General features: G+C 40.7%; 1 protein-coding gene across 1 annotated transcript; it reads left to right on the top strand.

The window, feature by feature from the left end:
* Positions 1-344: 344 nt before the first annotated feature.
* On the top strand, positions 345-15,413 carry LOC123522359 (bifunctional heparan sulfate N-deacetylase/N-sulfotransferase 3-like). Its single transcript, XM_045295844.1, has 3 exons — positions 345-464; positions 13,185-14,328; positions 15,405-15,413. The coding sequence occupies exons 2-3, from the start codon at positions 13,348-13,350 to the stop codon at positions 15,411-15,413; spliced, it is 990 nt and encodes a 329-aa protein (XP_045151779.1). The 5' UTR covers positions 345-464; positions 13,185-13,347.
* Positions 15,414-17,234: the final 1,821 nt, after the last annotated feature.

The following is a 17,234-nucleotide window of genomic DNA, read 5'->3' as shown; positions in this document are numbered from 1 at the left end:
CCCCCCCCCCCGGGTGACGGTCGGTGGTGCGAATAGAACCCCGAAAGTTTTGCATGCCGCGCCTGTGGGTTTGTGGATCCTTATTCACCTGCCAACTCTTCGGGAGTCCGACCATTGGCATGTAAGGTATTTTCTCAGGCACCTTACAAGTTCGCGGTGGCGGTCGGGCAGCTTGTGATTTATCAGCTTACTTAGCATCTGTCTTTCCGGAGTGGTACCAGAGCCAGTCCCTGGGCGACGGGTCTTGTATGTGACACTCTTGCCCTCTAGTGCCGCGCCGGCTTGGTAGCAGTCTGATGGCTAATATTAATAAGGTATTACATAACGTGAGGGTGCTGGGGCCAGTGCTGCTGCTACTTGTTAAGCCCCAAAGCCTGAGTCGATGGTAGCGGATATTACCGGTTCAGATTCTTTCCGATTGCAACTTTCACAAGCGTTTCCTACTCTCTGAACTTTAATTCCAGGTAAGTGCATCTATTTACTTAATGCGCTACCTCGATGTCTCTCTCTGAAATGGAAGGGGGGCTTTTTAATAAGAGACAACAGCTTTGTTTTCTATTAAGGTTCATCGGTCTGAAAATTCCAGGGTAGGAAATAGAACGTTTCTTGAAAAGTGAAACAAAAGAATCTCATTCCACTCGGTGGTGATTTTCAAAGCTTCTCTTCCGTACTATGAAACAATAAAGAGATACCAACCCCTTAGAGTTGTTTAAGATCTACATGAGCAACTTGTAATTATTCTTCAGTCGATTGGTTAAGCAGACTACACCTCTGTTGCCCTAATGGGCTAGAATTTTGTTAAGCACATGAGAAATTGAAACAATAGCTGTGTATTTATTTCATCTGTCCAATAGTGACCCTATTTTGACACAATTCATTTTATCAGCACTATTTAAATGTATCCAACTCATACGATTCATGTAACTGGAAATAACCTACATATTAATTATAGGAACTTTCAAAGAAAATAGAGGTATCTCTCATTTACTGTACCCACTCTGGAAGAACCAAATCACATTTTCGAAGGGGTTTATTCAGATCATCTTCCAACTACTTCTTATATCTGGAAGGCATTTAAATGTCAAATTCATGTTGAGTTGAAATGATAGCTACTTTCTTTATAAACATACTGGGATATTGCAACAGATCAATTCTGAACGGGTTTGGGGAAAATCACTCCGAAGCAGTGTAAACAGCTACATTGTTATTAGATTAAAATTAAAATACAAATCCTTAAATATTGAGACAGAGAAACTGATCTTAAAACCACCCTTTCGTTACCCTTCAAAAATAGCATGTTCACAACTATTGAACAAAGCCATTCACCACAAGAGAGCAGAATAACTTGGGGACTCTCCAACAGCTGAAGGCAATTTTTCTTTTTCTTCCAGGATAGGTCCCTATCAGTATTTTTATTGGAGATGAAGATTTCAAAATAGATTTGAAAGAGAGCCCTTTAAAAATAGTCTCGAACAGATCAAGAGGCATGCCCTCTCAGAAGCTGGTCTTTTTTCCTCCATTGAGCAGTATCTACTGTCGCTGATATTTTTTATTGTTTTTCTTTATGCTCTTGAAATCTGTTTCCATGTGTAAGTAAATTTTTATTTCAAACAGCTCTTAGGAGTTATTTAATTCACAATCTTTTGAATGGAAGATTCTCACTTTAGTAAAATGTTTAGATCAAACTTTATTTTTTTTAATTTTTTCAGGAGAAACTTATGATAGCTTAGTTTTGTTGAGTTATAAGACAGCTGTCTCTTTATAAAAACATTTTTTGCAGACTCTAGCAAGTAATGGTTAATGAAAGATGCCACTATGTCCAGTAAAATGTTTTCTTAGATTCATGAATTTGGGGTATAATTGAAATGTTGATTGAAAAAAACTAATCAAACCAATAACTAGGTCTTTGAGCTTCTTTTTTCTGGACTACATTTTCTGCTGAAAAAAACATTGTTTGGGGCTAGAATCTAAATTATTCAATGGTTGATTTGATGTTTCAAAATTTTAAAGCCACAATCACGTGACAGTTGGTTTTTGTGTGTGTTTTTTTTCAGTCCAGGAGTCGGATCATAGGACTTCTTTAGAGCTTGGTTGGGCCTCAACTGCTCTTTAGTAATGAGGACCAACTTTAAACTCAAATATGCATTTATGGAAGTGAAAAATATGTTCAAGGAAAGTTGTATTTCAATATATTGTAGGTACTTTAAAAACAGGGAAATGGAATTAAGGATATAAACTATCCTCTTCTAGATAAATGGCTTGGATTTCTAATTGCTTAACAGTTTAGACAATGGGTGGGGGGCATTTACTATTGGAGCTAAGTAGTCAGACTAACAGGCCTGAACTCAGAATACTTGCACTGATTAGAGACTGCAAAAATAGCAGTCTGCTTTATAAAGATAATTAGTCTGAAGAATGTTCCAAATTGTTTTATGACTGAAGTTTTCTTTAGAATCGAATAGTTTTATATTTGTTTCTTTGTTCTTAATAGACCTTACATCCTCAGGGGCCCGTATGTCACAATGAGTGATTTATCCCTTTCATGTTAACACCAAACATTTTTAATCAATTTCATACAAATTATATAACTAGGGGAAAAAACCAGTAAGACCTTAGTACAATCAATATCTGTAATAAATCATCTCACAAAAGCTCCTACAAAATACTGCAGGTTCTAATTTTTGATTGCATATTCCCAAGCAAAAGTCTAAATATCAAGCACAAAGCCCTATCCTAAGGCTTTTAGCATCTCAGGGATGGATATCCATTTTGCATATGCATCTTTTTTACCTGGTTGATCTGAATCCTCGGGATTGTACCATCACCAGGGATGTGGCTTTGGACAAGTTCCTAGATGGTCTGGTTTCCTCATCTATGAAAACCTCAGAGATCCTCCCCGCTGTCCTCTGTTGTCCACGGTGCAAATGGCTCTGGGGGATAGGGTGAGTACACATGAAAAAGAATTGGAGAACAGCACAAATCATGACTTACTGCTAAATACTGTTGTCTAGGTTTGGGGGGACTAGAGATACAAGCTATTAAAACACCAGTTCACAACCATGCCTTCTAGCAGACACTGTTCCAAGCACTTTTCACATATTAATTTTCATATAAGCCCACAATGCTTACTTAAGGTAGGTACAATCATTATTGTCAGATGAGGAAATGTCGCTTTTCACCGCGAGGAACCTGAGGCACTGAGGGCTACTCACCTATCTAAGATCACATCCCTGGCATGTGGAGCTGGAGTCAGTTTTCACTGCGATGCCTCTCGCCGAACACTGTAGCATATTGTCCCTCTGCAGGTTTTTAAAAAATAGCAGTATTTTATGATTTCTTCCTCAGGAGGCAATCCATGTATCACTCCATTTCTCCTTCTTCTAAGCCTACGTAAGAAATGATCGCATGTTAATTCAGTCAAGATGTGCTTGTATGTACTAAGCACCTACTTTTGTGCCAGGCATAAAACAGTATGCAGGATAATTAAATCTGACACCCTTTTTAATGAAGTAGATACATTTTAGTTTCTCCTAAATTAAAAAAAATCTATGCATTTTAGTTTGTCCTCCCTGGCTGCCCCAGTTGGCTTGACCATCACTTGTTCTTAAATCTGCCTAGGAGAAATGAGGAATGATTGTACTGATGTCTTCACTCATGCATCCACAGGATATTGGAACAAGACCTCAAACCTCATCAGGACTCCCTGTCATGTTTTTTCATGGCCCCTCTCTGCTCTTATTGCTTCATCCCCTCTCTGCAATTTGACTGCTTCTGGTCTCCCAGTTTCTGAAACCTGCCTGAAAACATAGCCAAACGCTGATCTTGCTTCTTGCCACTTCGTGATCCATGCAACCGATGAGTGGGATGACATTTTCTTGTACCCAAGATTCTGATGGAGGAGGATGACAGAGGGTCAATTATATCCTCAAAACTGCATTTGCAATCCCGTGATCCAGTAATCAGAATGCTCCGTTGTTAGGCACATGTCAATATATACATCGATTTCAGAGGCTGTAAGCAGACATCCCTCTCCCGCCCCACCTCAAGTCATGTAAGTAGCAAACAACAGAGGGATCTTTTTGCCTCCTCCTCGTGACTAGCTGAATAGCATCACACGGAGGGAGATGAACAAAATGTATTCTTTCCTTCGTAATTTCTCAATATACTGATGGAAGAAACATTGCAGTAGAACGTAATTTTACATTTAATGCATTAAGTGCAGCTTTGTTCCCATCCATCGTTTAAGCAATCCCACTTCTGGAGACAGAGTGGATTATTCTTGGTTGTACTCCATGAAAGTCAGCTTCTTCCTTGCCTAGCACAGCAGGGTTCAATTAACACGTCTCCATTTCATACATTCTTTCCCTAAGAAAAGAATGTTCTTTGTCAATTTCTAATAGTACTCAATTGCCTTTAGCCAATTCATGCGATATATCTGAGGCCTCCACGTGCACTTTTCTAATGCGGTGAGCTATAGTTACTTTTAAGGAAAGGGATACTTTCCAGATTTTAAAGATAGTGTTCATTTAGGTTAGAACCTGAAATTCTTCAGGTACTAATCTTCATCTTCCTGATGGCGTTCTTTTTGCTCCCTCGCTTGCACGGACAACTTCAACATAGTTCTGTTGCCTTTAGAAACTGAGCTTTGCCTTGAGATGATTGTGGGTGCTTGTGGGCAGAAAAGGTAAGTTGCACCCGCAAGTAGGTGCTTGTCCTGGCTTGACTTTCAGTCATTTGCAGAATGTATGCTTATGTAAATGCGATTCCTCACTTGGACCTGGAATGGCTTGTGATTCCCAAAGCTCCCTCTATGCTCAGGATGTGCCACGCAAGGTTAAACGCATGACTCCTAACTGAAATGCCCACAAGTCAGGTCTGGCAATCTGCTTTTGAAAGGTCCCAGTCTTGAAAATTTTCTGGAGCAAATCTCTGCACACGGGGGATCGCCGCAAGGTGGACTGCACTCTAGGGTAACCACCTCCACCTGTTTATTCATGATGGATAACTAGGTAGCTGCTCATGTGTACGCGTTGAAATCTTTTCCAAAGATGCACTGTAAACCAAGTCTTTAAATAGCAACAATAGGAGAGGAAATAAAAATAACAAACTTGCCATTAAGTTGATTCTAAGTCATAGCTGCCCTTTAGGGGAAAAAAAAGAACTGCCACTTGGGGTTTCCAAGCCTGTAAATCTACGCAAGCATGGACCGCCTCATCATTCTCGTGCATTCTGGTGGATTTGAACTGCCGACATTACAGTTACTCCAAACTCCAAACCAGGGTCACTGCCATCCAGTTGATTCTGATTCATAGCGGTCCTATAGAAATGAGTAAAACTGCCCTTTGGCGTTTCTGAGATGTAAGTCTAGAATAGGAAGGCTCATCTTCCTCACTAGCACTGGCTGGTGGTTTCGAACGGCTAGCGTTGAGATTAGCAGCCCAACATGTAACACACCGTGCTACCAGGGCTCCTGGAAGTGACTCTAGCTGCACTGAATGCTGAAACAGATCCACAGGGGACAGCAGTGTCCAGGAAAGGTCTATTTCAGAGGTGCCTGGTTTAAGCGTCTGGTCCAGTGGGGCATGCCATCTACAGTGTGGTTATTACTGTCATCGCTGGTGGAGGTGCACTGACTGATGGAGGTATCCATTTATGGATGTCTGTTTGACATAATGACAGCCTCCGCTTTGTGGATCAAGCTGTTCTTTGTGGATTTTATTGGAACCTCGCCCCCACTCCTTTTTTTCATTCATTCATTCAACCAGTAGTCAATAGGCTATTCTAACTTCAGGCAGTGAATTAGAGACTGCGGATATAGAAGATGCTTCCAGTCTATTTGGCAAGAACTGTGGCAAAGAAAATCACAAACTTAATTAATGTAGCTGTGAAACACTGGAAGAGTAAAGAAGAGGGCGAAGTGAGTGTGTAACAGGAAGACCAGGTGAGTCGGGAAGGTGCTTCTGAAACCAGGCCATTTAGACTCAGAGCCATATTGAGGAAACGAAGCAGATGAAGAAGTTGAGCAAAAAGGTCTAGACAGAAAGATAAGCATTTGAGAAGCCCCTGAGGCAGAAAGTACTTGCTCACGTGGGGAACTGAAAGGGGATCCATTTGCCTGGAACATACATAATCAGTCGAAAGAGTTTTGTGTGGCTGTGGCTGGGAGGTGGGGAGCGGGCTGGTGTGCCCAAGAGGCTCTTGGGGCTCATGCATAGACATTTCTATTTAAATCAGTGAGTGAAATGATCAGCCACTGATAGGTTTTCGCTGGGGAGAAACAATCAGATTTACACATTACAGCTGCCTTGAGAAAAGTGTGACAAGAGCATTTGTGATGAGAGTCATTATTTCAGTATTTCAGGTTAAAGTGCTCTTGCCTGGATAAGGGGACTGTATTGGGCCTGGGGAGTTAAAAACAAACACCTGAAATGAGGTGACTTGGGGTTTATACAGATCACAGAGGTGAGGGAGAAAGAGGAGCTGAGGATGAGCCACTAGCTGGTTGTGGGAAGACAAACAGGATCAGAGTGGGAACAAATCCCACTTTGAATGGGATGAGTTGCTTGTGACATGATTTAGGGCACCCAAACAGTGGATGGCATCTAGAAAGGGCACCGTAAATGTTAATTGTTATTATTCTATCAAGCTGATAGTTCTGTTTGAAACCCTAACTCAGAGAGAATGGTCTGATGACAAACAAGTATTGAGAATTGATCGGGTTCGGATGGAGGTTGGTTTAGAAAATGAAAGAAACCAGACCAACAGTCTGCAGACTTGGGGCTGCTGGTTCCTCAACCTTCTGGCGCAGCCTCCTCCTCTGCTCTGAGACCCCTGTGAGTTGAGATCTCGCTGGCGCCCCCGCCGGAGCACTGCCCACGGTCCTGGAACACTGCTGAGTGGCTGTCGATTTGACCCCGTGAGTTTCATAGTAAAATTGTTCTCCATGAGTTTATAATACTTGGCTTCTAGACGTAAAGGAACCGGCCTTTCTTCCAAATTGCCTCTGGGTGAACACAAACCTCTACCCTTTTTGGTTAGCTGCCAAGCACGCCACATGCACGGACCTTTTTTTTTTTTTTTGTAACCACTCTTGAGTGGAGTTTTTGTTTCTTTATGAGCCCTTTGTGCATTTTTATATGCCAGCTTCAGGATATTTTTCTCACGTCTTCTATCACTTACACATTTAAGTTAGCAAGAATATCAATGCCCCTATCTACTTCCATTAAATTGATTCCGAATCAATGTGACCCTAAATAAGATCTCCGCGACTATAACTCTTTGTGGGAACAATCTCGTTTTTCTCCTATGGAGTAGCTAGTGGTTTTGAACTGCCAACCTTGTGGTTGGTAATGTAATTTCATACCAACAGTACCATCAGGCCACCTTGTAATATGAGTAGCTAACATTTATTAAGAAGCCTTGATAGCTTTGTGGCTAGAGGGGCTGCTCACCACAAGGTCCGCAGGTCGAAACTACCAGCTGATCTGAGGGAAAAAGAGGAGGCTCTCTAGTTACAGTCTCAGAAACTCACAAAGACAGTTCTTGACTGTCCTAACCAGGTCGCTCTGAGTTAGAATGCCAGTGCATTTGGTTTGGGGTTTGGACACATTTATGTCATGTTCATTCTATGTGCTACACACGATTCTAAGAACATCTACGGATTCTTTCCTGAAATCCTCACTAAGGCCCTATACAATGGGTACCCTCACATACCTCGTTTTTCTCTCTGTGCAATGGCAGCACTCTCGCTGTCCGTATTAGGGCTGTCCTTTCTGGATGTCACTGTGAAGCCAATAACCTGCCAGCACTGCTCTTATTATCCTCTCTTCTGTTCAAATACCCAGAGTGCTCTCGGTGCCCAATTTGATGCACTTGCACTTAACAGCTGCATCCAAGGACGTCCATTGGCCAGCAGCCCTCTTTCTGTCAAATAGTATTTTCATTCCCAGTCCAGCACATGTTTTCTTATGATTAATTGAGTCTCATTCTCAAGTAAACATACTGTAATCATGACATGCTCTCTGCATCCTTGTATCCCAGTCTCACTCATCACATATTGTCTTCTTTGAAATCGCCACTTGTGTCTCTAAATTTCAATAATCTCTTGCTTCTGAGACCTGCCATAGATATATTCTGTGCAGCAAAGCCACGACATCGGATATACTGATGTCACATGATGTTGACTGTGGTTTTACACCTGAGGTTACTTCCCCAGAGCACAGGCTTCTGGAGGCAAGACTGGCCATTCTTCCTCTGACTTTTATTATGTCTTCAGTATCTAGTGCAGCATTAAGCCCAGAACAGATGTGTCACTGATGCCTAATGACTGATTGGAAGCAATTATAGGTATTTTTTGGTAGGCGAAGCTTTACTATTTCTCATAGCGCCTTCTCTAGCTGATGTTAGGATCTCAGTAGCATCTAGTCAATGCTGACTCCGAGCAATCCTTAGTCCCTGTGAGTTTCTGAGACTGTAACTATTAACAGGAATACAAAGTCCTATCTTTCTCTCAAGGTGGTTTTGAACTGCTGACTTTGTGCTAGCAGCCCGATGCATAAGCAGTTTGCCCCGGGGCGATGTTGGGATATTATAATTCTATTTTCTTAGTGTTTAATGGAATAGAGATATCAAATCCTCTATGTGAACCTACTCTTCACTTACATTTACAATAGTAGAAAATCTATTATCCAGTTATCTCATGTATTAATGACTTAGGTCTGGTTGTAATGAACGCCGGCTGAGGTGTGATGTAAGAGTAATGCTGACTGATGGGCAAGGTGACATATTGGCTTCCCTGAGCCATGTTTCCCAGTGGTGCGGCAGTTACACAATGAGATTATTTGACAGGTATGTAATGAAGAAGTCTCCATTTTGTGATCCTACGTGGTGATCCTCCATTTATGTGTAATGCCAGTTTTCACATAACAACCTGGTCTTTGGACTCTGATTATGTTGATGAGAAGTGGGTGTAAAGATAATTGCGATTGTATTAATAGTCATGCATAACTTATGAAAATATAAGTAGTTCTAAATTAATTGACAGGCATAGTGTACCATTCGTATTCATTAATTTAGAAATAGCCTTTGAGTGCTTCCTCAGCATCTATCTGGTTCTAGGAAGACATTGTAGACAAAATAGGCACCATGTCTACCTTCATAGAGCTTATAGTCAGACAAGGAAGGCATATTTTCAAGGAATACTTTACTGTAATTGTAGCAAAAAGCACAAAGAAAAGACGTTTTTGATAACTGATCACGTGCAACGTCTGAGTCTTACCAAGAATGCAATATCAGAGAAGATTTTGCAGGGAAATTGTGTGGAGGAGTATAATGTTCCACATCTATACTGTGGGCTAGGTGTGGTGCTAGTACCCACAAGGTTCACAGTTCAAATCCACCACGGGAGAAAATGAGGCTGGCTGCTCCCATAAACTTTTACCGTCTACAAAATCCTTTCATAAGGTCTCTATGAGTCAGAATCTACTGAGTGGCTGTGGGTTTGGGTTTATCTGCCTTTCTGGTGATGCCTTACCAATGGGGGACACTAGAGAAAGTGGCACCTTTGCTTGATGCTCTATGCCGGCTCCTGCAGAAGAAGGCGTGACAGCAACAGTGCAGCCTACCCTGAGATTTCCAGCGCTAGAAGACACATAGCCGAAAGTGGAAGTAGCTGTTGCAGTAGGAACAGCAAGCTCTCAGTGGGTACAATCAAAGACTGAAGCCGGCCCCAGCAAAGTGAGAAATGCCTCTGTGTAAGGAATTTTTGTTCTCAGGACAATTTTAATGTCTCCATTTAAACATGTTAGATCAAACCCTGCCCTCAGGGACATACCTTGAAATTCTGTAGGCTTCTGTAGGAAAACCGAAGAGTTTTATGGAAAAGAAAATGACCTTCAGTATTTTTAAACGTGTTAACAGAGAACGTCGCTCTGATAGCTTCCTGCTATCTGCCCTAAATAGTGAGAGCAAGTCCATCTCCCTTCGCTGACGTATCACGCATAGGAACTGTCTGAGTGATGTGCCTTTCGATTGTGGCAGTGGAGACAAACTCTGCAATGCTCCCCTCAGAAATGCCAAAGGCAGCAATACCTTCGGTATTCGGTCACAGAGACTGCGTGGCTAAAACCAAAGCACAGGACTAGGAAGACGCTGCAGCTTGTACCTGCGTTGATATCCCAGCATGTTAGATTATTTAGAAACATCCTGAAAGTACAATTAGTTATTTGCAGGTGAGGTACTACAGTTTCAGTGGAAAAAGTTGTCGGGGTCCTTTGTGTTTTCTTAAATTGTGCACAGCTTGAGAGAGCCACTTCCGTGGTGCTGCTGCTGCTGCCGCCCTGCTGTCCAGGCAGTTCCAACTCGTGGCAACTCCGTGTGTGCAGCGGGACACGGCACATGCAACAGGACCTTCAAGACTGTCTGACCTTTCAGAAGCAGGTCGCCAGGCCTGTCTTCTGGGCCAGTTCGAACTACCAACCTTTCTGCTGGTAGTTGACTCCTTAACCCTCTGTGCCACCCAGCAACTGTTAAACCTATGGCATATATTTTGTAATAGTATGTATTTACATTAGTTGAATTTTAGAGCAGGTCAGGTCTCATGAAGACACTTTACCTGGCAGAGGAGGATGTCTCCCCTTCTCCCAGGAGAAGAGCTCTACTATTTCTTTTCAGCCTCTCTTCGCAGTGTCCTTTAGACTTGCCCCTTCTCTGCACTCTCCCTCACTTGGGCTCTCACGCGTCTTTTGTGATTGCTGATTTGCTAGGCTCCACTCTAAAACACTGCTTCCACATCCTCCACCTTACTGATGACTTCATCTTCTCGAGAATTTCTCCCTCGTATTACGTTACTCCCCTGCCCAGGAGCGTGCGATGCCTCCATGCTTGCTGTCAGAGCCGTGAACTTCAGTGCTTGACTCAGATCGCTCCCTTATTTGGGCCACGCCCGGATGAATGGTTTTGCTGTCTCACTCTTGTCCTCACCTCAGCAACCTCACATGTCTTTTCAAATGGCTTGCACCAAAGCTCTGTCCAAATCCCCTCCACTTCCAGAGACAGGAGATCACATGGTCTCCCTTCTTGACTTGGGCTCTTTCTCCTCTTGCCCTGGTCCGGTACCTTTGTCTCCACTCCACAGCTTATACACTCTTAGTCACCGTTCTGGTTGCTGTCTTTGTTTTATAGTTTAAAATCTTTTAAATAAATCTACTCTGCTGAACATGTACATTTTATATAGAAAGCTACCCAATAAATGAATACTTGAATGAGTGATGCATAACCCTTAAATATTTCAACGAATAAGTCACAATATGTAAATCACAGGATAAATAACACATTTATCTTGTAAATAAACTGCAGTTATACTTCAGACTTTAATAGTATATTATTTGTTGGAATATCATCAGAAGGTATAATACCATATGCAAGTGTATTACATTATTCATAAACATAAGCATAGATTATTAAAAAATATTCTTCCCTGCTTATTCCCTAGGTGGATATCATAGACTTTAGAAACAATTCTTTCTTTTTAAGTTTTATTGGCACATAATCCATACATAATACAATTCAATAGCTCATTTATATCAAGAGTAATTATATAATCATTACCACACTCGACTTTAGAATTTTCTTTATTTTTATACTCATTGTTATTAGTTCCCCATTTCCCCCCAAACTCCCTTGCCATATCTTCAAGAAACCATTAAACAAGTTACTGTTTGCAAAATCCCATCGTTGCCTTTTGTTAATTATGTTACCTGAGCCTCAGTATCTTTGAACTAAGCTGATGGAATTAGACTAAGTGATCATCAAGAACATTCCATTGTAATCTTGATTGTACTGGATCGAACTCAATACTTGACCAGTTGACCCCCACTATAGACATGCCTGAGTTTGTTCTGGGTGCAAGTATCTCTTACTGGGTCCATGACAGAAATGTCTTCCCTGGCTTTTGAATGTTGTTGGGGGTCTTTTCCTTCTTATGCATTGTTTGTGTTTCGGTCTGTATACTGTTATGTTTTTAACCTCACCACCTTAGCGTACTTTTGTTTGTTATCGTTTTCTGTTGGGTCTCCCAGCTGTGAAGCACAGGAGGAGTGGGTGCAAAATGATAATAACTGATATAAGGGGATATAGGTGGGGGGAATTGATGATAGGGAAGGAGAGTGGGGGAGTAAATGATGAAGTCAGGAAGGGGACGGGAGCACTAGAACAGATTGTGATTGCATAACTCATCTTAGAGGCGATTTAACCGTGCGGGAGGGTTGTGTGCTTGAAAATTAATTTGGGGGTGATTGTACAATTCTCCTAGATATGATTGAATGATTGAACTATTGAATTATGTGATAGGTAAATTACTTGCCAATGAAACTGCTGGGGAATAAAAAAGAACATTCTGTCTTGGATGTGATTAGCTTTGCTCTCATGCAGAGTGCATTGGGAAGTGGATTATGGCAGATGTAATTAGGTTAAAATTTAATACCTTAGCATTTGATCTCCCTTTGACCCATTTTAAAGTTATCCTATTTTTAAAATATCTTCTACGTTCTTTTCGATTTAGGTTTTTCTCTGTTTTAGCCAAACAAAAATAGCTTGACTGTCCATTGCATAGTGGCTACTTCTCTGTCACATGCTTCAGGTGACGTTGCTGTAGTCTTAGGTCTGTATTATCTACGGAGTTTGGTGAATCAAATTAAATTCCTTAGTAGACTAAGGCTTTTTCCCCCTGTGGTGGGAAGGGGGATTTTGTTCAACTGAATATTTTTCCTTGTTCCTCTCCTCACCCCCACTTCATAATCCAAATTTGCAAGAAAGATATAACAAACCAAGTGACTCTTCATCAAGTTGATTCTCACTCATCGTGTTTCAAAATCGATCTGCACCCCAAAGGGTGTCCAATGCCTATGATGTTTGGGAGTCGATTGCCAGGCACCCTTTCTTTTGGGGCCCTTCTTTGCATTCAAATATCCAGCTTTTCAATTAGTGACTAAACACTTAAATATAAATATGTGTGTGTGTGTGTGTGTGTGTATACATATATATATATAGAGAGAAGGCAGTTTTATTACTCATCACACCCTAATTCCCCTGACATAATAAACGCATTGTTTCTAGTCAATAGGATAATGATTTGCTCGTTTCAATGCTGCAGACCGAATGTTCGACAAATGTGTTCTATTTTTCAGGCTACATTTTCCGTGCCTCCTGGTCAAGTGACCCAAATGTGCTGCAATGGTGACATAAAGACTTGACGGAGACTGGGAAGTAGCGGAAATACCACCTTTCTTTTGCCCCTTTACATTTTTATGGTGCTTCGATTGGGAACCGTCTGAGACAAGCATATACAACATGAGTTTTATCATGAAGCTTCATAGACATTTTCAAAGGACGGTTATTCTGCTTGCCACCTTCTGTATGGTGAGCATTATCATCTCCGCGTATTACCTGTACAGTGGCTACAAGCAGGACACGGAACTCTCTGAAATGGCTTCACAAGTGGACTGTGGGGCTCTCCAGCACCTGCCGTACAGGCCAGTGGAAGTGAAGGTGGCGAAGCCTTTTGATTCCTTGAGGACAGACCCCATCGTCCTGGTGTTTGTGGAGAGCCAATACTCCCCCCTTGGTCAAGACATCATTATGATACTAGAATCAAGTAGATTCCAGTATCACATTGAAATTGCTCCTGGGAAGGGGGATCTTCCGGCACTTATTGACAAAGCTAAAGGGAAATATATTCTCATTATTTACGAGAATATTTTGAAGTATATAAATATGGACTCTTGGAATAGAGGTCTTTTAGATAAATACTGTATGGAATATGGTGTGGGTGTTATAGGATTCCACAAAACCAGTGAGAAGAGCCCGCCTAACTTTCAGTTAAAAGGTTTCCCTTTCTCCATATATGGGAACCTTGCTGTTAAGGATTGTTGCATTAACTCTCATTCTCCACTGCTTCGGGTAACCAAATCTTCTAAGCTTGAGAAAGCTCATTTGCCTGGAACTGACTGGACAGTTTTCCAGACCAACCATTCAGCCTACCAACCAGTAATATTTGCCAAAGTAAAGACCCCAGAAAATCTTTCTCCTCCCATCTCTAAAGGTGTTTTCTTTGCCACTATCATACATGACCTGGGGCTTCAAGATGGGATTCAGAGAGTCCTTTTCGGCAACAACTTGAACTTCTGGCTGCACAAGCTCATCTTCATAGATGCGATCTCCTTCTTGTCAGGCCAGAGGCTGACATTGTCCTTGGACAGGTACATCCTTGTGGACATCGATGACATTTTTGTGGGGAAGGAGGGAACAAGAATGAACACCAATGATGTGAAGGTAAGTCTTTACCATCTCAAAAGATGTTCCAAATGTGGGTTCCCTCTCCGGGGGTGCCAATCATCCTAGTTGGCAAAGAACTGAGGTTTCTTAGAATGTGAGACTTTCAGTACTAAACCCAAGAAACTCAGGCCCCTCGGGACGACTTGTTCACGTCATTTCTCAGCCTTAGGTCTACATTTAATGATAATATTCCAAGTAGATAATATCGCGAGTAAAGCAAGAAAAGTGATTGATATACCAAAAGACTAAGTATGGCATAGTCTTGAAATGATGATCTGTCTGGGAAAATAATTTTTTTAATTCCTTTGTGTAAACTACTTGCCTTAGAAAATGGTTACTTCTCAGAATCGCAGTGAACTTGTTTCAATGCCAGGAAACACGCCACGCATTTTAAGCAGTTACAAATCTCATTACTAGCAATCTCAGATATTTGGGGAAAGTCAAATACAACTCATTTTCCTGATTGTAGTTTGTTAAAACTCTGAAAATGAGCCTCATTTAATCTGGAGAGTTAAGAATGCACAAAGGACCCCTGGCTGCATGGCATTTAAGCATTTGGGTGCCCACCCAAGGCAACTGGTTCGAAACTACTCCGCTGCTCACCCAGGAAGACAGGTGTGGTGATGTGCTTCTGTAGAGATCACATCCGAGGGCATGACCAGATCTCCTCTGCCGTATCGGGTCACTGCGAGTGGGAATCGCTCTGTGGCTTCTAACAGCAGCACGGATGCACAGATAATAAAAGCAAGGATTTAAATTAACTTTCAGTTTTCAGTGAAGACTTTCTGGGATTTATATGAAGCCCATCTCGTGCTAAAATACATTATATTTTGTATTAAACGAAACTGCTGTGTTCAGGCAGAAAAGAAATTATTTGAAGATGATTAGTCATTATTGTGAATGGATGGTGATCCACCAACATCTGATTAAAATCAATTATTTAAAATTTAAATAATGGACATTGATCTTAGAAGTGATGATTGTGTGAATCTATTATTTTGCATATGGATTTCTGATGAATTCAATAGACTGTTGCTAATATAATTTTTATCTCGAATTCCTTTGCCCTTTAGGTAAAGTAGAATTAAATAAGATGACAAAAATACATCTTGCTAAACTGTATTATTTTCCCCCAGATACTAAGCATCTGCAAATAGTTATAGTAATGTTCATCACACTATTTAAATGAGCTAAGCATACCGGAAAGATCATTAAATGATACGATAAGAGAGTGCAAAGATTGAGGGAGGCAAAGAACGAAATCACTACATTTTGGCAGTATTGTAGTCTTTTCCTTTTCATTAAGTAAAATTTAATAAATAAGTTTTATATGAGATTTTATTAAGTCTTTTGAAACTTTTGAAAATTTAGCTAAAGTAAAATAAAACGTGTATTTTAGCATTTTTATATGCTTGAAATTTATAAGCAATAAGTAATCTTCTTTTCAAATTTTCCATTTCAAAATGGTTTGATAAAAATATATTTTTTCAAGGTGTATATATATTGAAATGAAATTCCTGAAAACTTACCAAGATAGCTTGTTATAATATTTTAAAATATGCTAATAAGTCTGAGTTTGTTTACACACTTCAGGATGTTCTATTATAGCATAAAAAATACCACGCGTCTTTTGTGCTCTTGAAGGTAAGCCTCCGTTAAGATTGGAAGAGCATGAGATATAAAGATCTATTGAGTATATTCCATAATAGTTTAGCATATGTAAATTGCTCTATGAATTGCTCATCTTTGTGTTTTCTAAAACACCTAAATGCTTCAAAGGGGTGCTTTTGAATTTGAACTACTTCCAAATTGCACGTGTGATTGTGTCTCAAAGTGCGGATTCACCACAGTCCGTTACTCTAGCAGTGTGAATGTATTCATTCATTCAGTAACAAGTTTATGGTGTGCCCCATATTAAGCGCTTGGGGTATCTATACTAACCTTGGTCCAATACCCTTTAGAGAAAGTTCAACGTAAAACCAGCAAGATAAAATCATTCTGCTGTTAGTTTTTAGGTGCCATGTAGTCAGTTCCAATTCACAGTGACATTCTGTGCAACCAGTCAAGACCTGGCCTGGGTCTGTGCCTTCTGCAGAGTCAAAGCTCGCTCGGTTTGAGCCACTTGTTGCAGCCACTGTATTGATCCATGTCTTCTCTTTTTCTATGATGATCCTCTGCTTTTCCAAGCTTGATGTCCTCCTCCAGGGACTGGTCCCTCTTGATAACAGGCCCAAAGCCTGTGAGATGAAGTCTCACCAACAAAGCTTAAAAGCTCTAATTAATGTTTGGGGTGGGCATCTCTTCAACACTTTATGTGGGATAATCATATATGTAGATGTAGATGTGTGTATCTATAAACCCACATGTGGAGATATTTATAGTACATTTACAGTAAATAAAACATGCCTCCCCTCTTAATGAGTGTATTGTCCTCTTGGAGAGATAAATTGCATGCAAGGTGGTCATTACAATAGTAAAGGAATCTACATGGTTTTATGTAAGTGTAGTTTGTGCTGTATCCTGGGGACTGTTAAATAAAGGAGTAGGACAGATTTTGAAGGCAAGAGTATTAGCATGATGTGATTCTGCAGAAGTCTATGGATGATTCATACAAAATAAGACAATTTCTTGAAATGAGGAAAGGTGAATAAGCATGATTAGAGGACTGGGTTTAAAACTATTTTGAGGTAAAATTGAAGAAGCTAGTAATGGATGAATGAAGATGGAAAATAATGTAATCAAAGACGGCATTAAGATTTTTGGCATAAGTAAATAATCATCTACATTACCACATCAACAAAGAACACAGAGGGGACCACACTGAAGTCCCTACATGTCATCATAAGCATTTTGGTGCGATTGAAAATGCATGTGGGATGTTGAGATACAGATATTTAACAGGT

Source organism: Echinops telfairi, unplaced genomic scaffold (genome assembly GCF_000313985.2).
Source record: "Echinops telfairi isolate 266 unplaced genomic scaffold, ASM31398v2 ScPeMD7_5927;HRSCAF=6808, whole genome shotgun sequence".
Lineage (NCBI taxonomy): Eukaryota > Metazoa > Chordata > Mammalia > Afrosoricida > Tenrecidae > Echinops > Echinops telfairi.
The sequence above is the reverse complement of the archived record's forward strand: the minus strand, read 5'-3'. Positions and strand labels throughout refer to the sequence as shown.